The sequence below is a fragment of the Carettochelys insculpta genome, chromosome 22 (assembly GCF_033958435.1).
Source record: "Carettochelys insculpta isolate YL-2023 chromosome 22, ASM3395843v1, whole genome shotgun sequence".
Classification (NCBI taxonomy): domain Eukaryota; kingdom Metazoa; phylum Chordata; order Testudines; family Carettochelyidae; genus Carettochelys; species Carettochelys insculpta.
In genome coordinates this window covers 11,862,944-11,889,691 of record NC_134158.1, presented here as the reverse complement: position 1 = coordinate 11,889,691, position 26,748 = coordinate 11,862,944, and the positions used below count along the sequence as shown (strand labels likewise).

The window sequence follows — 26,748 nt, the reverse complement described above, 5'->3', positions numbered from 1 at the left end:
CATGCTTGCGAGCTCAGCTCACACCAGCGATGCTCCTGAAGCGAGGAGCTGGAATGAAGACAAGGATGGAGGAAGCTCAGGGTCCCCTTTATCCCCTTGCCCACATGGAGGGAATTCCATTGTTCATCCTGTGGGAAAGCCCGTCTGAGATGGAGCCTGTCCAGGAGCAGGTCACCTGTCCACGTCCTTTTCGGGCAATGGGCCATTGCCTGTCTCCGGGGTTACATGTCCCCAGCCCAACTCCTCCGCTGTGGCTTGGAGTCTGATAAGGTCCTTCCGCTGCCAAGTGCGGCTGCACCTGGCTAAGGGACATTTCTCAGCAGGTTGCCAGGCCTCCTGTTGTGGTCTCCCAGACACAATAGACACCTCACAGGGCCCCCTTGGCACGGGGGTTGGAGCAAACCTGGCATGGTGGCTGCAACAGTGATTTGCATGTTCCTCTAAAACTCCAGTAATGTCGCCTCCCTCAAGCCAGCCGCCAGCCAGTGCGGGGTTTAAGCCCCCACCCCCCTGCCAAGTGCCCCCAGTTCTGCAGCGCCCCCACCCCCGTGCTCAGTGCCACGTGTGGCCAGACGTCTGTGTCTCTTCTCTCTCCTAGATGGAAGTAGTTAGCACCTTCAAGCGGAGCGGCTCCTTTCAGGGGGCGGTGCGGCGCCGCTCCTCCATCCTCAGCCAGCTGCACGACGTAACCAATCCTCCCACCCCTCCTCACCTCTCTCCCGCCGCTGGCAATCCCACCGCTGCCACCACCGGGAGTGAGTCACCCTTTCGCTCTTACTGCTTGGGGGCTTCGGAAGCAGAGAACCAGCCCACCCCTGCGCTCCCCACACCGCCCATTTTTTTCAGGGGTGTGTCCCAGCTCAGGTGACCCGGACGTCCATGTCACAGCGGTGCCGTGCTTGCTCTGTTTGCCAGTCGAGCCAGCCCCTCACGCCAGGCATCCCATCTGTCCATCCCCAGCTGCAGGGGAGTGAGAGCCAGCTGCCGACGCCTGTCCCTCTAGCAGGCTCTGGCTCCAGTCAGGCTGGACTGGGGCTCAGCTCCGGACAACTGTACTGTCGGTTCTGATCTGGGTGACTGGAGTGACCCTCCCACTTCATGCGTCCCACACGGGGTGGGGGGATGTTCTGCTCCCCATGGTGGCTCAGCCAGGGGACTCACTCTAGCCAAACAGGGGCGAGGGACAGGGTGGGGGTGGGCTCTAGACAAGACCTGGGTAGATGGGCCCGCAAGGGCTGCCCAGCCCCCATCTTGCCCCTGCACAATGTGGGGCCCTGCCCCCCCACTAAACTCCTTTGTCCCCCTTTGAGAGGCGCATGGCGACTCAGTGGGGCAGGCAGGGACCAGGCTGGCCCCTGGCGTATAGGCAGCCAAACCACCCACGTCGACGGGGGGGCTCAGTGCCTTCTCCTGGAGGGGTTTGGGGGGGGGATGGCAGGTGACTGTGAGCCACCAGATCTCGCCACAACCTGTGGCCGCCTCTTCTCTCCTCACAGCTCCCCACACCCCCACCGCCTCTCTCCTCTAGGACCCGACCGACCGGCGGCTCAGGAGCGACTGGGAACCGACGCGCACCCCCTGCCTGTCCTCTCCCCTGCTCCTCCCCTGCCGAGCAGGGCTGGGCCCAAGGCAGGGCTAGAGCCAGCACGGCAGGGGGACGGAGGGAGACTGAGGCCTGAGCTCGCCCAGGTGCCTGCTCAGCGCCTAGCATAGCGCCAGGAGCTGCACGCCCCCATGAGTGCCGCAGCCTGGCACGCGCCCTGACTGCTGTCAGGGTCTCTGGCTCTGTGGCCCAGCCGGGCTGGGCGGGGGCTAACCCAGTGCAGCAGCAAACACCCCACACCAGCTGGTGCTCTGCTCACACACCCAGCAGGCCAGCCTTGCATCCGGCCCTGCTCGGCATGTTGCTGCCCCCCGCCCCCCAGTGCCAGCTGCAGCCTGGACTGGCCCCAGACCCACCCCCAGCTCTTCCCCTTTGCAGCTGTCTGTGGAGCTGAACGGAGCTATGGATGGGCCACAGGAGCCAATTGTGCCCTTGCTTTTTGGGTGCAGCCCTGGCAGGCCGGGGTGGGGGGGGCACATCCCTGGGTGCTGTGCAGCCCCACAAGGGGCTGCACACACTGCCAAGGACAGTCCCGCTGCACTCCCCAGGGTGAAGAGACTCAGGGAAACCGAGGCAGCGCCCCAGCAGCCAGGCTGAGTGGGGCGTGGAACCCAGGTGTCTTGAGCCTCGACCCCTCCAAACCAGCCCCTCCAAGCTGCCTCCTGCTGGGGGTAGGGCAGAAAACAACCCACTGGGGGGGTCACTGCTCTGGGCCCCCTCCTTGCACACATCACCCCATTGCACCCGTTATCTCCCCACTCTGCCCCATTCCCCTTTGCTCCTGCAGACTCCCAGTCAGACCAAGGACAGGGGCACCCACCTGCCCACCTAGCTGTGCCAGCCTCCCCTGCTCTCGTTGTTGGGTGCTGGGGGAGGGGCAGGTGGGCACATGGACCCCTGGCGGTGGCTGGTGGACTGCTTGGCGCCCGCCCAGATGCCAGGTCTGTGTCCTGTCTGCTCTGCAGCTTCTGCCAACTGCCCCCCCCCCGCCACATGGCACGCTGCTGGTGGCAGGGCCACGATGCTGGGAGGGGGCACCACCACCCCGGGACACTGCCCCCCCTTGCCCTGACCACTACCCACCCTGTGCCGCCAGGCCTGGGCTGAGCCCTGGTGCCGCTCAGGGAAGGGGACTCGCTCCCTGCTGCTCCCCACACAGCCCAACCTCCAAGGCAGTCCACTTGTCACAGCTTTTCCCCACTTCTGGGCACCTGGGCCTGGTGCCGGCTGGGATGGGCTCAGGGCTACCTCATTCGCATGCACTGTCTGCTCCCACATGCCTCTCCTGCCTTGTCCCAGCCCCCCAGCAGGGCTGGCTCCCTCCCTGCACCACAACCCACTGCCCGCAGCCTTGGATGGGTCCCCGGCCACCACCAGCTGTGCAGAAACTCCTGGGCAGATCCTGCGTTCATCTGGGGCCCCCTGCTCCTGGCACCCCAGCACCCACCTGGGGACCCCCCCAGCTGCCATGAGAGCTCTGGGGCTGCGACATGGCCTCATCACAGCAAGGGGCCTGCCCAGGAGGATCCAGCCCATTGGCCCTCCACAGAGGCTGTCAGATGGAGGAAGGGTGTTAACCATGGGGAAGAGCAGGGGGGGGTTTCACATCCCCAGCCCCCTGCCTGGGGGATCCAGGGATTGCAACCCCAGTGACAGCTTCTACCACGGAGCCGTTCTCTTTTTCTTTCATCACTGCTGCCCATCCCAGTGTGCGCGAGGCCAGGCTTACCAGGGGCTGTGGCAGGTGGGTGGCAGGCTGGGCTGCTAGCACAGAGAGGTGACCATGCACTGAAGCAGAGGTAAAGTGAAACTGAGATGTCTGGAGTGCATGGCTCAGGCAGCACGAGAGATACAGCGACAGTAGGGTGTCTGTGGGCGTGTATGGATCAGGCGGTAGGACAGATACAGCGACAGTAGGGTGTCTGTGGGCGTGTATGGATCAGGCGGTAGGACAGATACAGCGACAGTAGGGTGTCTGTGGGCGTGTATGGATCAGGCGGTAGGACAGATACAGCGACAGTGGGGTGTCTGTGGGCGTGTATGGATCAGGCGGTAGGACAGATACAGCGACAGTGGGGTGTCTGTGGGCGTGTATGGATCAGGCGGTAGGCCAGATACAGCGACAGTAGGGTGTCTGTGGGAGTCAGTCAGGCAGTAGGACAGATACAGCGACAGTAGGTTGTCTGTGGGGCGAGTGGATTAGGCGGTAGGACAGATACAGCGACAGTAGGTTGTTTGTGGGTGTGTATGGATCAGGTGGTAGGACAGATACAGCGACAGTGGGGTGTCTGTAGGGGTGTATGGATCAGGCGGTAGGACAGATACAGCGACAGTGGGGTGTCTCTAGGGGTGTATGGATCAGGCAGTAGGACAGGTACAGCGACAGTAGGGTGTCTCTAGAGGTGTATGGATCAGGCGGTAGGCCAGATACAGCGACAGTAGGGTGTCTCTAGGGGTGTATGGATCAGGCAGTAGCACAGATACAGCGACAGTAGGGTGTCTGTGGGGTGAGTGGATCAGGCGGTAGGACACATACAGCGACAGTAGGGTGTCTGTAGGGGTGTATGGATCAGGCGGTAGGACAGATACAGCGACAGTAGGGTGTCTGTAGGGGTGTATGGATCAGACGGTAGGACAGATACAGCGACAGTAGGGTGTCTGTGGGCGTGTATGGATCAGGCAGTAGGACAGATACAGCAACAGTAGGGTGTCTCTAGAGGTGTATGGATCAGGCGGTAGGCCAGATACAGCAACAGTAGGTTGTCTGTGGGTGTGTATGGATCAGGTGGTAGGACAGATACAGCGACAGTGGGGTGTCTGTAGGGGTGTATGGATCAGGCGGTAGGACAGACACAGCAACAGTAGGGTGTCTGTAGGGGTGTATGGATCAGGCGGTAGAACACATACTGCGACAGTAGGGTGTCTGTAAGGGTGTATGGATCAGGCGGTAGAACAGATACTGCGACAGTAGGGTGTCTGGATCAGGCGGTAGGACAGATACAGCGACAGTGGGGTGTCTCTAGGGGTGTATGGATCAGGCGGTAGGCCAGATACAGTGACAGTAGGGTGTCTCTAGAGGTGTATGGATCAGGCGGTAGGACAGATACAGCGACAGTAGGGTGTCTCTAGAGGTGTATGGATCAGGCGGTAGGACAGGTACAGCGACAGTAGGGTGTCTCTAGAGGTGTATGGATCAGGTGGTAGGACAGATACAGCGACAATGGGGTGTCAGTGGGGCGAGTGGATCAGGCGGTAGGACACATACAGCGACAGTAGGGTGTCTCTAGAGGTGTATGGATCAGGCGGTAGGCCAGATACAGCGACAGTAGGTTGTCTGTGGGGTGAGTGGATCAGGCGGTAGGACAGATACAGCGACAGTAGGTTGTTTGTGGGTGTGTATGGATCAGGTGGTAGGACAGATACAGCGACAGTGGGGTGTCTGTAGGGGTGTATGGATCAGGCGGTAGGACAGATACAGCGACAGTGGGGTGTCTCTAGGGGTGTATGGATCAGGCAGTAGGACAGGTACAGTGACAGTAGGGTGTCTCTAGGGGTATATGGATCAGGCGGTAGGACAGATACAGTGACAGTAGGGTGTCTCTAGGGGTGTATGGATCAGGCAGTAGGACAGATACAGCGAAAGGGTGTCTGTGGGGCGAGTGCATCAGGCGGTAGGACATCCAGCGACAGTAGGGTGTCTGTAGCGGTGTATGGATCAGGCGGTAGGACAGATACAGCGACAGTAGGGTGTCTGTGGGGCGAGTGCATCAGGCGGTAGGACAGATACAGCGACAGTATTGTGTCTCTAGAGGTGTATGGATCAGGCAGTAGGCCAGATAGAGCGACAGTAGGGTGTCTCTAGAGGTGTATGAATCAGGCGGTAGGACAGATACAGCGACAGTAGGGTGTCTCTAGAGGTGTATGGATCAGGCGGTAGGCCAGATACAGTGACAGTAGGGTGTCTCTAGGGGTGTATGGATCAGGCGGTAGGACAGATACAGCGACAGTAGGGTGTCTGTGGGGCGAGTGCATCAGGCAGTAGGACAGATACAGCGACAGTAGGGTGTCTCTAGGGGTGTATGGATCAGGCGGTAGGACATACAGCGACAGTAGGGTGTCTGCAGGGGTGTATGGATCAGGCGGTAGAACAGATACAGCGACAGTAGGGTGTCTGTAGGGGTGTATGGATCAGGCGGTAGGACAGATACAGCGACACTGGGGTGTCTGTAGGGGTGTATGGATCAGGCGGTAGGCCACATAGAGTGACAGTAGGGTGTCTCTAGAGGTGTATGGATCAGGCGGTAGGACAGGTACAGCGACAGTAGGGTGTCAGTGGGGCGAGTGGATCAGGCGGTAGGACAGATACAGCGACAGTAGGTTGTTTGTGGGTGTGTATGGATCAGGTGGTAGGACAGATACAGCGACAGTGGGGTGTCTGTAGGGGTGTATGGATCAGGCGGTAGGACAGATACAGCGACAGTGGGGTGTCTCTAGGGGTGTATGGATCAGGCAGTAGGACAGGTACAGCGACAGTAGGGTGTCTCTAGAGGTGTATGGATCAGGCGGTAGGCCAGATACAGCGACAGTAGGGTGTCTCTAGGGGTGTATGGATCAGGCAGTAGCACAGATACAGCGACAGTAGGGTGTCTGTGGGGTGAGTGGATCAGGCGGTAGGACACATACAGCGACAGTAGGGTGTCTGTAGGGGTGTATGGATCAGGCGGTAGGACAGATACAGCGACAGTAGGGTGTCTGTGGGAGTCAGCGAGGCAGTAGGACAGATACAGCGACAGTAGGGTGTCTGTAGGGGTGTATGGATCAGACGGTAGGACAGATACAGCGACAGTAGGGTGTCTGTGGGCGTGTATGGATCAGGCAGTAGGACAGATACAGCAACAGTAGGGTGTCTCTAGAGGTGTATGGATCAGGCGGTAGGACAGATACAGCAACAGTAGGGTGTCTCTAGAGGTGTATGGATCAGGTGGTAGGACAGATACAGCGACAGTGGGGTGTCAGTGGGGCGAGTGGATCAGGCGGTAGGACAGCTACAGCGACACTAGGGTGTCTCTAGAGGTGTATGGATCAGGCGGTAGGCCAGATACAGCAACAGTAAGTTGTCTGTGGGTGTGTATGGATCAGGTGGTAGGACAGATACAGCGACAGTGGGGTGTCTGTAGGGGTGTATGGATCAGGTGGTAGGACAGATACAGCGACAGTGGGGTGTCAGTGGGGCGAGTGGATCAGGCGGTAGGACAGCTACAGCGACACTAGGGTGTCTCTAGAGGTGTATGGATCAGGCGGTAGGCCAGATACAGCAACAGTAAGTTGTCTGTGGGTGTGTATGGATCAGGTGGTAGGACAGATACAGCGACAGTGGGGTGTCTGTAGGGGTGTATGGATCAGGCGGTAGGACAGACACAGCAACAGTAGGGTGTCTGTAGGGGTGTATGGATTAGGCGGTAGGACATACAGCGACAGTGGGGTGTCTCTAGGGGTGTATGGATCAGGCGGTAGGACAGGTACAGTGACAGTAGGGTGTCTCTAGAGGTGTATGGATCAGGCGGTAGGCCAGATACAGCGAAAGGAGGGTGTCTGTGGGGCGAGTGGATCAGGCGGTAGGACAGATACAGCGACAGTAGGGTGTCTGTAGGGGTGTATGGATCAGGCGGTAGAACAGATACAGCGACAGTAGGGTGTCTGTAGGGGTGTATGGATCAGGCGGTAGAACAGATACTGCGACAGTAGGGTGTCTGGATCAGGCGGTAGGACAGATACAGCGACAGTGGGGTGTCTCTAGGGGTGTATGGATCAGGCGGTAGGCCAGATACAGTGACAGTAGGGTGTCTCTAGAGGTGTATGGATCAGGCGGTAGGACAGATACAGCGACAGTAGGGTGTCTCTAGAGGTGTATGGATCAGGCGGTAGGACAGGTACAGCAACAGTAGGGTGTCTCTAGAGGTGTATGGATCAGGCGGTAGGACAGATACAGCAACAGTAGGGTGTCTCTAGAGGTGTATGGATCAGGTGGTAGGACAGATACAGCGACAGTGGGGTGTCAGTGGGGCGAGTGGATCAGGCGGTAGGACAGCTACAGCGACACTAGGGTGTCTCTAGAGGTGTATGGATCAGGCGGTAGGCCAGATACAGCAACAGTAAGTTGTCTGTGGGTGTGTATGGATCAGGTGGTAGGACAGATACAGCGACAGTGGGGTGTCTGTAGGGGTGTATGGATCAGGTGGTAGGACAGATACAGCGACAGTGGGGTGTCAGTGGGGCGAGTGGATCAGGCGGTAGGACACATACAGCGACAGTAGGGTGTCTCTAGAGGTGTATGGATCAGGCGGTAGGCCAGATACAGCGACAGTAGGTTGTCTGTGGGGTGAGTGGATCAGGCGGTAGGACAGATACAGCGACAGTAGGTTGTTTGTGGGTGTGTATGGATCAGGTGGTAGGACAGATACAGCGACAGTGGGGTGTCTGTAGGGGTGTATGGATCAGGCGGTAGGACAGATACAGCGACAGTGGGGTGTCTCTAGGGGTGTATGGATCAGGCAGTAGGACAGGTACAGCGACAGTAGGGTGTCTGTGGGGTGAGTGGATCAGGCGGTAGGACACATACAGCGACAGTAGGGTGTCTGTAGGGGTGTATGGATCAGGCGGTAGGACAGATACAGCGACAGTAGGGTGTCTGTGGGGCGAGTGCATCAGGCGGTAGGACAGATACAGCGACAGTAGGGTGTCTGTAGGGGTGTATGGATCAGGTGGTAGAACAGATACAGCGACAGTAGGGTGTCTCTAGAGGTGTATGGATCAGGCGGTAGGACAGATACAGCGACAGTAGGGTGTCTCTAGAGGTGTATGGATCAGACGGTAGGCCAGATACAGTGACAGTAGGGTGTCTCTAGGGGTGTATGGATCAGGCGGTAGGACAGATACAGCGACAGTAGGGTGTCTGTGGGGCGAGTGCATCAGGCGGTAGGACAGATACAGCGACAGTAGGGTGTCTCGGGGTGTATGGATCAGGCGGTAGGACAGATACAGCGACAGTAGGGTGTCTGTAGGGGTGTATGGATCAGGCGGTAGAACAGATACAGCGACAGTAGGGTGTCTGTAGGGGTGTATGGATCAGGCGGTAGGACAGATACAGCGACAGTGGGGTATCAGTAAGGGTGTATGGATCAGGCGGTAGGCCACATAGAGTGACAGTAGGGTGTCTCTAGAGGTGTATGGATCAGGCGGTAGGACAGATACAGTGACAGTAGGGTGTCTCTAGAGGTGTATGGATCAGGCAGTAGGACAGGTACAGTGACAGTAGGGTGTCTCTAGGGGTGTATGGATCAGGGGGTAGGACAGATACAGCGACAGTGGGGTGTCTGTACGGGTGTATGGATCAGGCGGTAGGCCAGGTACAGCGACAGTAGGGTGTCAGTGGGGCGAGTGGATCAGGCGGTAGGACAGCTACAGTGACAGTAGGGTGTCTCTAGGGGTATATGGATCAGGCGGTAGGACAGATACAGTGACAGTAGGGTGTCTCTAGGGGTGTATGGATCAGGCAGTAGGACAGATACAGCGAAAGGGTGTCTGTGGGGCGAGTGCATCAGGCGGTAGGACATACAGCGACAGTAGGGTGTCTGTAGGGGTGTATGGATCAGGCGGTAGGACAGATACAGCGACAGTAGGGTGTCTCTAGGGGTGTATGGATCAGGCGGTAGGCCAAATACAGTGACAGTAGGGTGTCTCTAGAGGTGTATGGATCAGGCGGTAGGACAGGTACAGCGACAGTGGGGTGTCTGTAGGGGTGTATGGATCAGGCGGTACGACAGATACAGCGACAGTAAGGTGTCTGTGGGGCGAGTGGATCAGGCGGTAGGACAGATACAGCCACAGTAGGTTGTTTGTGGGTGTGTATGGATCAGGCGGTAGGACAGATACAGCGACAGTGGGGTGTCTGTAGGGGTGTATGGATCAGGCGGTAGGACAGATACAGTGACAGTAAGGTGTCTGTGGGCGTGTGTGGATCAGGCGGTAGGACAGATACAGCGACAGTAGGGTGTCTGTGGGGTTAGTGGATCAGGCAGTAGGACAGATACAGCGACAGTAGGGTGTCTGTGGGCGTGTATGGATCAGGCGGTAGGACAGATACAGCGACAGTAGGGTGTCTGTGGGCGTGTATGGATCAGGCGGTAGGCCAGATACAGCGACAGTAGGGTGTCTGTGGGAGTCAGTCAGGCAGTAGGACAGATACAGCGACAGTAGGGTGTCTGTAGGGGTGTATGGATCAGGCGGTAGGACAGATACAGCGACAGTAGGGTGTCTGTGGGGCGAGTGGATCAGGCGGTAGGACACATACAGCGACAGTAGGGTGTCTGTGGGCATGTATGGATCAGGCGGTAGGCCCGATACAGCGACAGTAGGGTGTCTGTAGGGGTGTATGGATCAGGCGGTAGGACAGATACAGCAACAGTAGGTTGTTTGTGGGTGTGTATGGATCAGGCGGTAGGACAGATACAGTGACAGTAAGGTGTCTGTGGGCGTGTGTGGATCAGGCGGTAGGACAGATACAGCGACAGTTGGGTGTCTGTGGGGCGAGTGGATCAGGCAGGAGGACAGATACAGCGACAGTTGGGTGTCTCTAGGGGTCTATGGATCAGGCAGTAGGACAGGTACAGTGACAGTAGGGTGTCTGTGGGGTTAGTGGATCAGGCAGTAGGACAGGTACAGCGACAGTAGGGTGTCTGTGGGCGTGTATGGATCAGGCGGTAGGACAGATACAGCGACAATAGGGTGTCTGTGGGGCAAGTGGATCGGGCGGTAGGACAGGGACCTTTGGTGCCTGGGTTATCTCCAGTTTTGTCAAGGGAGTGCATCTGGTCGTTAGTGTGGGGCAGGTCCTAGAACCAGGACTCCAGGGTTCAGTCCTGGCTGTATGACAGGGGTCAGGGCTAGTGGTCACAGCAGGGTGGCGCCTGGGAGTTAGAATGTGTGATCTCTCCCACCCGCTGAAGGGGTCAGGGATCTGTGGTTGCACCATGTGTTGGAGCCAGGAGACCTGGGTTCTTGCCTGGCTTCTTTTTTCTGAGAGGGGTGGGGTTTGAGGGAGGGCCAGACCAGGGGGCTGGGATCAGGATGCCTGGGTTCTCTCCTGGTTGCAGGAAATAGTGGGTGTCAGAGCAAGGGGCTGTTATCAGGACACCTGAGTCCTCTCCTGGTCATAGGCAGTGGTGAGGGTCAGAGCAGGAGCAGGGACCAGGACGCCTGGGTTCTCTCCTGGTCGTAGGCAGGGTTGGGGTCAGGGCAGGGGCGCGGACCAGGACGCCTGGGTTCTCTGCTGGACGAAGTGGACACACGTCTGCAGATGCTGAGCTGGTGCTGGACTGGCACCCCAGCTCACTGCACCCCGTTTGCCTCCGCTCAGATCCGCGTTGTGAAGGCTTTCCGTAGCTCGCTCTACGATGGGCTGGAGAAGCCGGACGCAAAGGCCTCAGTCCACCACTTCATGGCCCCTGCAGAGTTCCTGCTGAACGACGACACGCACAACATCCCCCTGATCGACGAGACCGACGCTGAGGAGAGCGAGGCCGCCCGCTGCCCGCCCCCCAACCGCAACAACAACGCCAGCCCCAGGGGCGGCCAGCCCGGCTCCCCAGCACCTGCCCATGGCCGCCTGCTGCACAGCGTGGAGACCTCCCTGTGACCCCCAGCAGAGCCGGAGCCGGACACAGTCGGAAGCGCTGCATGCTGCTCGCCCTGGCCTGGGCCGGCCTGCCGGGGTCAGGGCCCATCTACCAGCTTCAGCCTCAGTCTCCAGCTGCTGCTGACCAACTGGCCTGCCCCCTGCATGCTGGCCCCACCCGTACCCCAGCAGCTCCCAGCCCGCCCAGGGGCTATGGGAGCAGCCCTTCAGCCAGGGTGGGGTGGGAAGGCATGGGTCTGGGGGCTAGGATGAACCCCACCAGGCTGCCGGCCAAGCGCAGAGAACCTGGAGTGCCACGTGTCACACAGGCGCCTGGTGGGGACCCCTTCGCTCAGACAAGGGAACCATCCCCAACACGGGGCGCCACTCACAGCCCCGGGGCGCCACTCACAGCCCCTGGCCCCCACTCCATGCCGGGAGCCAATCAGCCCCCCTTCCCCGCACCAGCTACCACTCACAACCCCGGCCCCCGTCTGCCCAGCCCTGACCCAGCCTGGGGATGCCCCCTCCCTGAGGGCGGGTGCCTGCACACTGGCCAGGCTCCCCCCCCCCACCACCTGCAGACTGCACAGGTAGAACCCAGCCTTGGCCCACAGTACTGTAGGGCTGGCAGTGCTAACCCCACCCTGCTATTGCTGGGGGAGATGCACCAGGCATCTGCCCTGCAGGAGTGGGGTCAGGGCCCTTGATTCAGTTCCGAACACGCCACTGCCTGAGTGCCACCTAGGGGCTCAGCCACACCCCGGGATGGAGGGCTCAGCCCCCCCGCTGCACCTGCACCTGGGGGAATGGAGATGCTCCAGCCATGCCTTGGGGGTGGCCCTCGTGCTCGTCGCAGACCGATCCAGCGCTCGGCCCCTCTGCGGGGCGATGGCTGCTGTGTGGCCCCAGAGCAGGGAGTGGCCAGGATCCAGGATTCCTGGGTTCTCTAGCAGTGAGAGCAGCGGATAGGAGCCAGGATGCCTGGGTGTTACCCCGGTTCTGGCAGGGCACACCCTTCACGCACCCTACGCTGCCTCAGTTTTCCTTTCCACTGTAAGCGGCCCCGTGCCCAGAGCCCTCCTAAGTCCTGCCCTTCTGCTGGGGACAGTGTGGCCCGTCCTGTCCCTGGCTTGTCCCAGTCACTGCTGTAGATAGAGGGAGAGATGGGGCCTGGGGATGTAGAGACCTATATTTAAAGACCCCACCAGGGCCCAGCTCAGTGCTCAGCCCTTCCAGTCTGGACCACCCACACAGGGCCAGAGCCACTCTGGGGACAGACGGGGCCTGGGTTTTTTAAAGACCAAACAAACCGACTCACGGCTTCTTCAGGTCCCCTTCCTTGGGCTAGGGGGTGGACTTTGGACCGAAGTCATCAGCCGCCCTCCCCCGCCCCAGCCAATCAAAGCACCTAACGGAATGGCTCGAGTTTCTTCATATTATTAAAGTTACTAAAATAAGGCTCCGGCAGCCATGTCTCCTGGGGAGAGGTGGTGGGAGGAGGGGCGCCATGAGCTCTCTGCTGCAAGCCCCCCGCCTGGCGCACCTTTGGCCCAGCACCGTCCGCAGGCCCTGGCGTTCGCTAACACAAAAGCCTAGCCCCAAGGACGACCCATGGGTGACAGGTTCACACATGGCTTTACTGGCTGTCAGCGGCTAGATCCCAAGGCAGCAGCGGCTGTAGCTGCTGTCCCATGCACACCGGAGCCCACAGCCCTTGGTCTTGAGGCTTTGGAGGCTGTGCCTGGCAAGGGAGCCTCCTGCAAGGTCTGGCCACTGGGGGAGCAGCTGTGGGACAGGCTGTCCGGCAGGCAATGGACACCCTGCGTTTGGAGCTGGGGGGGCAGGGAATGGGGCAAGGCCTGTCCCCTCTTGTGGAGAGCCAGATCCAACCTGGCCCCTGCACAGGGACTGGCTGGCTGGGGGGCAGAGTTTAGGGCAGGACCTGTCCCTTCTGCAGGGACACCAGCTCCCACCTGGACCCAGGCTGGGGACTAGCTGGCTGGAGGGCATGGAATGAGGAAGGGACTGGCTGGCTGGGGGCCAGGGAATAGGGCAGGACTGGCTGGCTGGGGGGCAGGGAATGGGTGGCTGGCTGGCTGGGGGGCAGGGAATAGGGCAGGACTGGCTGGCTGGAGGGCATGGAATGAGGAAGGGACTGGCTGGCTGGGGGGCAGGGAATAGGGCAGGACTGGCTGGCTGGGGGGCAGGAGGTGGGGTGAGGACTGGCTGCAGAACAAGGAACGGAGCAGAGGACCGGCTGGCTGGGTAAGGGGTGGGGCAGGGATGGGGCAGGCCCTGTACCCTCGGGGGGGGCGCTGGCTCATGTCCTGACCCCATTAGACAATCTCGGAGTCCAAAGTGTAAGTGTGGATCAAGTCTGAGGTGATCTGGTGGATCCGCGCTGGGCCGAGCTCTTCGCTGAACACCTGGGAGAGGAGGAAACAGGGAGCAATAGCACAGCCCAGCACACAGGTGCAGCAGGGGGTGGGTCCAGATCTGTCCCTCCAGGGTGTCGGCTCCCACCCAGCTCAGGGTGGGGACTGGAGGTCTTGGCCAGAACAGCTTACAGATTTAGAGCAGGTGGGGGCTCGGAGCCAGGACGCCTGGGTTCTCTCCCCAGCCCCGCGAGGGGCATGGGGGCTTCTGGTTAAAGCCGGTGGGGGCTGGGAGCCAGGACGCCTGGGTTCTCTGCCCAGCCCCGCGAGGGGCATGGGGGCTTCTGGTTAAAGCCGGTGGGGGCTGGGAGCCAGGACGCCTGGGTTCTCTGCCTGGCTCCGCCACAGATTCTCTGTTACCCTGAACCAGCCACTTTTCCTGCGCGTGCCTTAGTTTCTCCAGCCACAGTTCTCCGAGTTCCGGGCTGGGCCTGACCCTCTTACCTGCCACCAGGGTGTCTGGGTGTGGGCCTGGCCAGGCAGCTCCACGCCATAGCACTGCAGGGCGAGGTACAACACAGCCACAGCCACATGCTGGGGGGGATAGCGCAAGCACAGCCCCCCATGGTAGCTGTCCCGCAGCAGCGCCCAGGCCACAGCTGGCACCGGGCTCCGCTCCCAGCTGTGCCGATTCATCCACTGCCGCAGGGACAGCAAATAATGGAGCAGGTACTGCAGGGAGGGGGTAACCAGGTGAGGAGGGACCCAGGAGCCAGGGCACCTGCCCAACACCCCCCCCCCCCGCCAGAACCCAGGAGTCTTGGCCCCGGCCCCTGCATCTACTCCCACTCCCCGAACCCAGGAGTCTTGGCCCCGCCCCACCCCTGCTCCCACCCCCAGAACCCAGGAGTCTTGGCCCCCACCCCTGCTCCCACTCCCAGAACCCAGGAGTCTTGGCCCCGGCCCCTGCATCTACTCCCACTCCCCGAACCCAGGAGTCCTGGCTCCCACCCCTGCCTCTGCTCCCACCCCCAGAACCCAGGAGTCCTGGCCCCCACCTCTGCTCCCACCCCCAGAACCCAGGAGTCCTGGCCCCCACCTCTGCTCCCACCCCCAGAACCCAGGAGTCCTGGCTCCCACCCCACCTCTGCTCCCACCCCCAGAACCCAGGAGTCCTGGCTCCCGCCCCTGCCTCTGCTCCCACCCCCAGAACCCAGGAGTCTTGGCTCCCGCCCCTGCCTCTGCTCCCACCCCCAGAACCCAGGAGTCCTGGCCCCCGCCCTTGCTCCTACCCCCGGAAGCCCAGAGCAGCAGGCAGAGGGGCACCCAGCGGCAGTGCTGCAGGCCAGGCCACCCATGGACCCACCTTGTGGGGGTGCTGGAAGGAGACGCGGAAGCCAAGCACCCGCAGGACCAGCAGCTCGCACTGCACAATGCTGTCCCGCAGCTCCCAGAACTGGCAGTCCAGCTCCAGCGGCTCACTCTGGGGGTGCAGGCACCTGGGTGGGCAGAGCAGCTGAGGTGGGGCTGGGCAGCCAAGCAGACCTGCCCCATTCCTGCCCTAACCCACCCCCCACCCACCGCCGCATGCCGAGAACCAGGAGAGACCCCAGGAGCCCTGCCCGTTCTGCCCTAACACACCAGCCCACCCCCCGGCCCGCATGCCGAGAGCCAGGATAGAACCCAGGAGCCCTGCCCCTGTTCCTGTCCTAATCAGGCCCCCTCACCCAAAGCTAGGAGAGAACCTAGGCATCCGGGCTCCACCCCTCCCTCCTCATGCACCCGGCAGGGCACAAGACTGGAATCTTGGCAGAGGCAGGCCAATTACCGGTAGCTCACGTTGATGATGTCTCGGGTACGCAGGTGCTGCTCCTCCACCTTCCCAGCCAGGTAGAGTGCAGCCATGGCAACCAGGTAGGGGTCGTAGGGTGCTGGGGCCCAGCGGGCAGCAAAGAACTTGTGGTAGATGGTGCAGGCCGTAGCCACAGGGATGGAGTGCAGGCCCAGCTTCACCCCTGCAAGGGAGGAGAAGCCATGGGGGCCGGCTACCCAACATAGCCCCCCAGCCCTTCCCTACCACGGCCACCCTGCCTGCCACCTCCTCTCTGCCCCCCACTGGTCACCCAGCCCTGGGCTTTGCCAGATCCCCCAGCAGCACGCTTTCCCCTGTGCCCCACACTGCCCCTCCAGCCTCTTGTGGCAAAGTGGGGGACTTGGGAGGGTTCAAAGGGCATGCACAAATGGGGGGCACTTAGTGCTCCAGGATTTTCAGGCAGACGGGGGCAGTGTCCATAGGGGTCACTGGTTGATGAGTTTCAGAGGGACAGCCGTGTTAGGCTGGAGGAGTACAGACACAGAGGAGTCCATCTGAGGAAGTGGGTTTCACCCACACAAGCCGATGCCCTAATAAATCTGTTAGTCTCCAAGCTGCGACAGGACTCCGGCTTGGTGTAATGAGGGCATGGCAGGGGGGAGCTGGCTGGTGCAGGGACCAGCACAGAATGGAGCCACCAGCAACGGGTGCCCTGGTGCCAGCAAACCCAGCTTGGGTGTCACAGTCAGTCCTGGCCAGTGGGAGGACAAGGGGCTGTGAAAAAAGGACCCCAGGGACCTGCCCAGATGGCTCCAGCCAGGAGAGGAACAAGGGCCGGAGGAGGGGTGGAGAAGAGGGGCCCAGGCAACCCCTGGTTACCTGGTGGAGGACAAAGGCCGAGGGAGGAGCTGGAGGGTATCTGGGGCTTGGCTGAAAGCAGGAGGCTATGGAACAGGTACAGCAGACATCAGGGAGAGCCCACCTGGCCACAGGACAGACTGAGCCATGCGGTGCTATGGAGGCCAGGCCCACACAGAATCCTGGACTCATAGAACACTAGGACTGGAAGGGACCTTGAGAGGCCATTGCGTCCAGACCCCTGCCCCAATGGCAGAACCAAGCACTGTCTAGGCCACCTCTGACGGACATGGCAGGGAGGTCCGTGCTGGAGTCGATGCTCAACAGCCTCCTGTATCATGCTGGCTGAGTTGCTATGGGCTGCACTGCTCCTTCAGGTAGTGGGGGCTGGGGGGACGGGCAGAGTAATGGGGTTCCCTGTGGTGCCCACAACAAAGGCAGGTGTGTTCAGGGCTCCTAGAGGGGAGGTCCCAGATGGTGGAGACCAAAAGTGACCCCCAGGAAGGGGCTGTTGCAATGGAGGGGTGTGCGCAAGGACCATACGGGCCAAGCAGGGGCATAACCTGCAAGTCCGTGACACCTCTCTTGCCCAGACAGGGCATCCGCTCCCCCATGCCACGCACCTGCCTCCATGATGAACCGTGTGACCTTGAAGTGGATCTTGCTTTCAGCGGATCCTGGACCAGGCGGGTCTCTTGCTACCTCATCAGGCTCCATATCACATGTCTGCTGGCCACCACCTGTGCAGGGAGAGCGGCGAGTCACTCGCCCGGCCTGACATGGCGCTTTCCTCCCCCACACTATACTACTCAGCTCTGCCAGTGCAGCCCCCTCCACAATACCGCCATCCAGCTATACTATCAGCCAGCATTGTCTCTACCACACAACAACCATATCGCCTAATTCCCCCTGTACCCACAGCAGTGACACCATCACCCAGCACTGCCCGTCCCTCACGCAACAACCATGTCGCCTGATTCCCCGTCGACCCACAACGGTGCCTGTCCCTCATACAACAACCATGTCGCCTGATTCCCCCATGACCCACAACAGTGCCTGTCCCTCATACAACAACCACGTCACCTGACTCCCACTCTTCCCACAGCAGTGATACCATCACCCAGCACTGCCTATCTCTCACACAACAACCATATCGCCTGACTCCCCCTCAACCCACAGCTGTGACACCATCACCTGGCACTGACTATCCCTCACAAAATGACCACACCGCCTGACTCCCCTCTACCCATGGCAGCGATGCCATCGCCCGGCACTGCCTGTCCCTCCCATGACAACCACACCGCCTGACTCCCCTCTACCCACGGCGCTGATGCCATCGCCCAGCACTGCCTGTCCCTCCCATGACAACCACACCGCCTGACTTCCCTCTACCCACGGCTGAGATGCCATCGCCCAGCACTGCCTGTCCCTCCCATGACAGCCACACAGCCTAACCCCCCTCTACCCACGGCGCCGACGCCATCGCCCAGCACTGCCTGTCCCTCACACGACAACCACACCGCCTGACTCCCCTCTACCCACGGCGCCCACGCCATCGCCCGGCACTGCCTGTCCCTCCCATGACAACCACACCGCCTGACTCCCCTCTACCCACGGCGCCGACGCCATCGCCCGGCACTGCCTGTCCCTCACACGACAACCACACCGCCTGACTCCCCTCTACCCACGGCGCCGACGCCATCGCCCGGCACTGCCTGTCCCTCCCATGACAACCACACCGCCTGACTCCCCTCTACCCACGGCGCCGACGCCATCGCCCAGCACTGCCTGTCCCTCACACGACAACCACACCGCCTGACTCCCCTCTACCCACGGCGCCGACGCCATCGCCCGGCACTGCCTGTCCCTCCCATGACAACCACACCGCCTAACTCCCCTCTACCCACGGCGCCGACGCCATCGCCCGGCACTGCCTGTCCCTCCCATGACAACCACACCGCCTAACTCCCCTCTACCCACGGCGCCGACACCCGGCACTGCCTGTCCCTCCCATGACAACCACACCGCCTGACTCCCCTCTACCCACGGCGCCGACACCCGGCACTGCCTGTCCCTCCCATGACAACCACACCGCCTAACTCCCCTCTACCCACGGCGCCGACGCCATCGCCCGGCACTGCCTGTCCCTCACACGACAACCACACCGCCTGACTCCCCTCTACCCACGGCGCCTACGCCATCGCCCAGCACTGCCTGTCCCTCACACGACAACCACACCGCCTGACTTCCCTCTACCCACGGCTGAGATGCCATCGCCCGGCACTGCCTGTCCCTCCCATGACAGCCACACAGCCTAACCCCCCTCTACCCACGGCGCTGATGCCATCGCCCAGCACTGCCTGTCCCTCACACGACAACCACACCGCCTAACTCCCCTCTACCCACGGCGCCGACGCCATCGCCCGGCACTGCCTGTCCCTCACACGACAACCACACCGCCTAACTCCCCTATACCCACGGCGCCGATGCCATCGCCCGGCACTGCCTGTCCCTCCCATGACAACCACACCGCCTAACTCCCCTCTACCCACGGTGCCGATACCATCGCCCGGCACTGCCTGTCCCTCCCAAGACAACCACACCGCCTGACTCCCCTCTACCCACGGTGCCGACGCCATCGCCCGGCACTGCCTGTCCCTCACACGACAGCCACACCGCCTAACTCCCCTCTACCCACGGCGCCGACGCCATCGCCCAGCACTGCCTGTCCCTCCCATGACAACCACACCGCCTAACTCCCCTCTACCCACGGCGCCGATGCCATCGCCCGGCACTGCCTGTCCCTCCCATGACAACCACACCGCCTAACTCCCCTCTACCCACGGCGCCGACACCCGGCACTGCCTGTCCCTCCCATGACAACCACACCGCCTGACTCCCCTCTACCCACGGCGCCGACGCCATCGCCCAGCACTGCCTGTCCCTCCCATGACAACCACACCGCCTGACTCCCCTCTACCCACGGCGCCGACACCCGGCACTGCCTGTCCCTCCCATGACAGCTACACAGCCTAACCCCCCTCTACCCACGGCGCCGACGCCATCGCCCAGCACTGCCTGTCCCTCACACGACAACCACACCGCCTGACTCCCCTCTACCCACGGCGCCGACGCCATCGCCCGGCACTGCCTGTCCCTCCCATGACAACCACACCGCCTGACTCCCCTCTACCCACGGCGCCGACGCCATCGCCCAGCACTGCCTGTCCCTCACACGACAACCACACCGCCTGACTCCCCTCTACCCACGGCGCCGACGCCATCGCCCAGCACTGCCTGTCCCTCCCATGACAACCACACCACCTGACTCCCCTCTACCCACGGCGCCGACGCCATCGCCCAGCACTGCCTGTCCCTCACACGACAACCACACCGCCTGACTCCCCTCTACCCACGGCGCCGACGCCATCGCCCGGCACTGCCTGTCCCTCACACGACAACCACACCGCCTAACTCCCCTCTACCCAGGGCGCCGACGCCATCGCCCAGCACTGCCTGTCCCTCACACGACAACCACACCGCCTGACTTCCCTCTACCCACGGCTGAGATGCCATCGCCCGGCACTGCCTGTCCCTCCCATGACAGCCACACAGCCTAACCCCCCTCTACCCACGGCGCTGATGCCATCGCCCAGCACTGCCTGTCCCTCACACGACAACCACACCGCCTAACTCCCCTCTACCCACGGCGCCGACGCCATCGCCCGGCACTGCCTGTCCCTCACACGACAACCACACCGCCTAACTCCCCTATACCCACGGCGCCGATGCCATCGCCCGGCACTGCCTGTCCCTCCCATGACAACCACACCGCCTGACTCCCCTCTACCCACGGCGCCGATGCCATCGCCCGGCACTGCCTGTCCCTCCCATGACAACCACACCGCCTAACTCCCCTCTACCCACGGTGCCGATACCATCGCCCGGCACTGCCTGTCCCTCCCAAGACAACCACACCGCCTGACTCCCCTCTACCCACGGTGCCGACGCCATCGCCCGGCACTGCCTGTCCCTCACACGACAACCACACCGCCTAACTCCCCTCTACCCACGGCGCCGATGCCATCGCCCGGCACTGCCTGTCCCTCCCATGACAACCACACCGCCTGACTCCCCTCTACCCACGGCGCCGACGCCATCGCCCAGCACTGCCTGTCCCTCCCATGACAACCACACCGCCTGACTTCCCTCTACCCACGGCTGAGATGCCATCGCCCAGCACTGCCTGTCCCTCCCATGACAGCCACACAGCCTAACCCCCCTCTACCCACGGCGCCGACGCCATCGCCCAGCACTGCCTGTCCCTCACACGACAACCACACCGCCTGACTCCCCTCTACCCACGGCGCCCACGCCATCGCCCGGCACTGCCTGTCCCTCCCATGACAACCACACCGCCTAACTCCCCTCTACCCACGGCGCCGACGCCATCGCCCGGCACTGCCTGTCCCTCACACGACAACCACACCGCCTGACTCCCCTCTACCCACGGCGCCGACGCCATCGCCCAGCACTGCCTGTCCCTCACACGACAACCACACCGCCTGACTTCCCTCTACCCACGGCTGAGATGCCATCGCCCGGCACTGCCTGTCCCTCCCATGACAGCCACACAGCCTAACCCCCCTCTACCCACGGCGCTGATGCCATCGCCCAGCACTGCCTGTCCCTCACACGACAACCACACCGCCTAACTCCCCTCTACCCACGGCGCCGACGCCATCGCCCGGCACTGCCTGTCCCTCACACGACAACCACACCGCCTAACTCCCCTATACCCACGGCGCCGATGCCATCGCCCGGCACTGCCTGTCCCTCCCATGACAACCACACCGCCTAACTCCCCTCTACCCACGGTGCCGATACCATCGCCCGGCACTGCCTGTCCCTCCCAAGACAACCACACCGCCTGACTCCCCTCTACCCACGGTGCCGACGCCATCGCCCGGCACTGCCTGTCCCTCACACGACAGCCACACCGCCTAACTCCCCTCTACCCACGGCGCCGACGCCATCGCCCAGCACTGCCTGTCCCTCCCATGACAACCACACCGCCTAACTCCCCTCTACCCACGGCGCCGATGCCATCGCCCGGCACTGCCTGTCCCTCCCATGACAACCACACCGCCTGACTCCCCTCTACCCACGGCGCCGACACCCGGCACTGCCTGTCCCTCCCATGACAACCACACCGCCTGACTCCCCTCTACCCACGGCGCCGACGCCATCGCCCAGCACTGCCTGTCCCTCCCATGACAACCACACCGCCTGACTCCCCTCTACCCACGGCGCCGACGCCATCGCCCAGCACTGCCTGTCCCTCCCATGACAACCACACCGCCTGACTCCCCTCTACCCACGGCGCCGACGCCATCGCCCAGCACTGCCTGTCCCTCACACGACAACCACACCGCCTGACTCCCCTCTACCCACGGCGCCGACGCCATCGCCCGGCACTGCCTGTCCCTCACACGACAACCACACCGCCTGACTCCCCTCTACCCACGGCGCCGACGCCATCGCCCGGCACTGCCTGTCCCTCCCATGACAACCACACCGCCTAACTCCCCTCTACCCACGGCGCCGACACCCGGCACTGCCTGTCCCTCCCATGACAACCACACCGCCTGACTCCCCTCTACCCACGGCGCCGACGCCATCGCCCAGCACTGCCTGTCCCTCCCATGACAACCACACCGCCTGACTCCCCTCTACCCACGGCGCCGACGCCATCGCCCTGCACTGCCTGTCCCTCCCATGACAGCCACACAGCCTAACCCCCCTCTACCCACGGCGCCGACGCCATCGCCCAGCACTGCCTGTCCCTCACACGACAACCACACCGCCTGACTCCCCTCTACCCACGGCGCCGACGCCATCGCCCAGCACTGCCTGTCCCTCACACGACAACCACACCGCCTAACTCCCCTCTACCCACGGCGCCGACACCCGGCACTGCCTGTCCCTCCCATGACAACCACACCGCCTGACTCCCCTCTACCCACGGCGCCGACGCCATCGCCCAGCACTGCCTGTCCCTCCCATGACAGCCACACAGCCTAACCCCCCTCTACCCACGGCTGAGATGCCATCGCCCGGCACTGCCTGTCCCTCCCATGACAGCCACACAGCCTAACCCCCCTCTACCCACGGCGCTGATGCCATCGCCCAGCACTGCCTGTCCCTCACACGACAACCACACCGCCGAACTCCCCTCTACCCACGGCGCCGACGCCATCGCCCGGCACTGCCTGTCCCTCACACGACAACCACACCGCCTAACTCCCCTCTACCCACGGCGCCGATGCCATCGCCCGGCACTGCCTGTCCCTCCCATGACAACCACACCGCCTAACTCCCCTCTACCCACGGTGCCGATACCATCGCCCGGCACTGCCTGTCCCTCCCAAGACAACCACACCGCCTGACTCCCCTCTACCCACGGTGCCGACGCCATCGCCCGGCACTGCCTGTCCCTCACACGACAGCCACACCGCCTAACTCCCCTCTACCCACGGCGCCGACGCCATCGCCCAGCACTGCCTGTCCCTCCCATGACAACCACACCGCCTAACTCCCCTCTACCCACGGCGCCGATGCCATCGCCCGGCACTGCCTGTCCCTCCCATGACAACCACACCGCCTGACTCCCCTCTACCCACGGCGCCGACACCCGGCACTGCCTGTCCCTCCCATGACAACCACACCGCCTGACTCCCCTCTACCCACGGCGCCGACGCCATCGCCCAGCACTGCCTGTCCCTCCCATGACAACCACACCGCCTGACTCCCCTCTACCCACGGCGCCGACGCCATCGCCCAGCACTGCCTGTCCCTCACACGACAACCACACCGCCTGACTCCCCTCTACCCACGGCGCCGACGCCATCGCCCGGCACTGCCTGTCCCTCACACGACAACCACACCGCCTGACTCCCCTCTACCCACGGCGCCGACGCCATCGCCCGGCACTGCCTGTCCCTCCCATGACAACCACACCGCCTAACTCCCCTCTACCCACGGCGCCGACACCCGGCACTGCCTGTCCCTCCCATGACAACCACACCGCCTGACTCCCCTCTACCCACGGCGCCGACGCCATCGCCCAGCACTGCCTGTCCCTCCCATGACAACCACACCGCCTGACTCCCCTCTACCCACGGCGCCGACGCCATCGCCCTGCACTGCCTGTCCCTCCCATGACAGCCACACAGCCTAACCCCCCTCTACCCACGGCGCCGACGCCATCGCCCAGCACTGCCTGTCCCTCACACGACAACCACACCGCCTGACTCCCCTCTACCCACGGCGCCGACGCCATCGCCCAGCACTGCCTGTCCCTCACACGACAACCACACCGCCTAACTCCCCTCTACCCACGGCGCCGACGCCATCGCCCAGCACTGCCTGTCCCTCCCATGACAACCACACCGCCTAACTCCCCTCTACCCACGGTGCCGATGCCATCGCCCGGCACTGCCTGTCCCTCACACGACAACCACACCGCCTGACTCCCCTCTACCCACGGCGCCGACGCCATCGCCCAGCACTGCCTGTCCCTCCCATGACAACCACACCGCCTAACTCCCCTCTACCCACGGCGCCGACACCCGGCACTGCCTGTCCCTCCCATGACAACCACACCGCCTGACTCCCCTCTACCCACGGCGCCGACGCCATCGCCCGGCACTGCCTGTCCCTCACATGACAACCACACCGCCTGACTCCCCTCTACCCACGGCGCCGACGCCATCGCCCGGCACTGCCTGTCCCTCACATGACAACCACACCGCCTGACTCCCCTCTACCCACGGCGCCGACGCCATCGCCCAGCACTGCCTGTCCCTCACACGACAACCACACCGCCTGACTCCCCTCTACCCACGGCGCCGACGCCATCGCCCAGCACTGCCTGTCCCTCCCATGACAACCACACCGCCTAACTCCCCTCTACCCACGGCGCCGACACCCGGCACTGCCTGTCCCTCCCATGACAACCACACCGCCTGACTCCCCTCTACCCACGGCGCCGACGCCATCGCCCAGCACTGCCTGTCCCTCACACGACAACCACACCGCCTAACTCCCCTCTACCCACGGCGCCGACACCCGGCACTGCCTGTCCCTCCCATGACAACCACACCGCCTGACTCCCCTCTACCCACGGCGCCGACGCCATTGCCCAGCACTGCCTGTCCCTCACACGACAACCACACCGCCTGACTCCCCTCTACCCACGGCGCCGACACCCGGCACTGCCTGTCCCTCCCATGACAACCACACCGCCTGACTCCCCTCTACCCACGGCGCCGACGCCATCGCCCGGCACTGCCTGTCCCTCACATGACAACCACACCGCCTGACTCCCCTCTACCCACGGCGCCGACGCCATCGCCCAGCACTGCCTGTCCCTCCCATGACAACCACACCGCCTGACTCCCCTCTACCCACGGCGCCGACGCCATCGCCCTGCACTGCCTGTCCCTCCCATGACAGCCACACAGCCTAACCCCCCTCTACCCACGGCGCCGACGCCATCGCCCAGCACTGCCTGTCCCTCACACGACAACCACACCGCCTGACTCGACTCCCCCTGCAGACTGCCCTCTATTGATGCTGCTGTTGCACTATGATGACATCACGGCAGCCCGACTACTGCCCCATGTGACCTCAACTGATGCTATTGTTGGAGGGCAGCACTTTGTGTCACTAGGCCACACCCACCTCAATGACTACACCCCACTGTGTCCATGACAACTGTGGTGGGGCCTGACATGGGGGGGTTTCTCACCCTTCTGTGACATCATTATCCTGTGATGCTACCACATTACCTCACAGCCGCGTAGAGTGACAAAAACGATGACGGCACGTGGCGCGCAGCGGTTTGCGACTCTGGCCCACGCTCACTCTACTGCGTCACTTCCTCCCGCTCCCCTCGCCCAATGAGGCCGCCTCCTGGGCGCGAGCCCTGCCCATGCGGCAGCGCGTGCACCCGGCGCTAGGCCACGTTGTTAGGGCGTGGCTGCAGACGCCCCAGCACGACCACTTCCGGGTGGCGGGTCCTGCCGACTGACTCTGGTGTCCTTGCCGTGCCTGATGAGAAAGACCTATCGCGGTGGGTCGGCAAGGCCTGGTACCCGGACCCCCCGCCCTGCTCCGTGCGGCCGGCCCGCCCGCTGCTCCCTTGCGTCAGTCCAGCTCTGGACAGGCATCAGCCGCGACACCGCGGGGTCTTTTCCAGGGCTCTGGACTGCCAATCACACGAGACCTGCCTCTGGACTGCCAATCACACGAGACCGCCTCGCGCGTTCTGAGGGAAGGGGGCTCTGACCAATCACGAAAAGAGTACGGGAGCCGCCCCCCCCCCCCGGAAGCCTGGCGAATCAGATGAGGAGGAGCCAGGCTGGGGCGGGCCAGGAGAGCAGGACTGGGGGGCCAAAGGGGTGGGGTCTGCGGGGCAGGGGAGCATCCCCCGGAGGATCCGGGATGGGGCTGGAAGGAAGGGGGAGGAGTGTGTCTGGAGGGGGGTGCGTGGGCGTGTCCCGCGGAGCGGGGCTGGAAGGGAGGGGGAGGAGCGTGTCCCGGGGGCGGGGCGCGGCGGGGCGGGGCTGGAAGGGAGGGGGAGGAGCGTGTCCCGGGGGCGGTCCAGGGCGGGGTCCCTGTTTGACGACAGAGGCTGGAAGGCGGGCCTAGGCCCGGCTACTGCCGAGGCCCCTCCCCCAGCCGAGTGGGCGGTGCTATGGGACCCCGGCTCAGCTGGTGCTGGGGGGCAGGGGTGGACTCGCGTCGTGACACGGGGCGCTGAGCACTGGCCGGGTGCTGCTGTCGGGGCGAGGCCCACCCCCGTCCGCGGGCTGCTGGGCTCGGGGGAGCACTTGGGGCCAATGAGAACACATGGGGCCGAGCAGCGAGGTGCGGGTGTAAAGGGGGCACCGAGCAGAGAGCCCCGGACAGCGCCCACTGCTCCTCGAGGCTGGCCCGGTGGAGCGCGGCCTCGCTGCGTGGCGCGTGGCAGGAGCGGGCAGAGCTTGCCCTTTGCAGCATCTTCTTCCTGGCATGGGCCGGGAGGAGGGGGACAAGGAGGCCCTGGGACTCTGTGAGGCCAGGGGGTGGGTGTGCAAATAGGAGCCAGTGTGGGGAGAGCTGCAGGAGCTGGAACAGGGGCTGCAGCCAGGCGCACTCAAGGTAGGCTTCCAGCTGTAGAAGGGGTGAGTGTTGGGGACAGGTGGACTGTGCCAAGTACACCCCATGCTAACAGGTCCATGAAGGAGCCAGAACCTGATGGGACCGAGGTGGAATATGGGCTGGCTCACCAGGTTCCTCACCTGTTAGTTAATCCAGCCATGTAATATTAGGGTGGGAATTGCAGATGAGGATACGCAGAGTGTGGAGCACAAGTGTG

The 26,748-nt window shown here is 62.9% G+C and overlaps 2 protein-coding genes across 6 annotated transcripts in view; one reads left to right on the top strand and one right to left on the bottom strand.

Moving 5' to 3' along the window:
- ATP2B3 (ATPase plasma membrane Ca2+ transporting 3) overlaps positions 1–12,756 on the top strand; it is a 67,558-nt gene extending 54,802 nt beyond the window's left edge. For 3 of the 5 annotated variants that reach the window (XM_075016682.1, XM_075016683.1, XM_075016681.1), the window contains one exon: positions 11,019–12,756. In XM_075016682.1, the coding sequence (XP_074872783.1) occupies positions 11,019–11,297 (279 nt within the window). In that variant the 3' untranslated portion in view covers positions 11,298–12,756. Of the gene's footprint in view, positions 1–598; positions 722–11,018 lie in introns of all 5 variants that reach the window. The other 2 variants (XM_075016680.1, XM_075016679.1) reach the window with 2 other exon arrangements.
- Positions 12,757–12,897: 141 nt separating this feature from the next.
- Positions 12,898–25,502, bottom strand: CCNQ (cyclin Q). Its single transcript, XM_075016704.1, has 6 exons — positions 25,178–25,502; positions 16,949–17,065; positions 15,483–15,669; positions 15,021–15,153; positions 14,159–14,386; positions 12,898–13,705 (listed from the first exon to the last, which is right to left on the bottom strand). Exons 2-6 carry the CDS (start codon positions 17,040–17,042, stop codon positions 13,616–13,618), a joined length of 732 nt encoding a protein of 243 aa, XP_074872805.1. The 5' UTR covers positions 17,043–17,065; positions 25,178–25,502; the 3' UTR covers positions 12,898–13,615.
- Between the last annotated feature and the right edge of the window lie 1,246 nt (positions 25,503–26,748).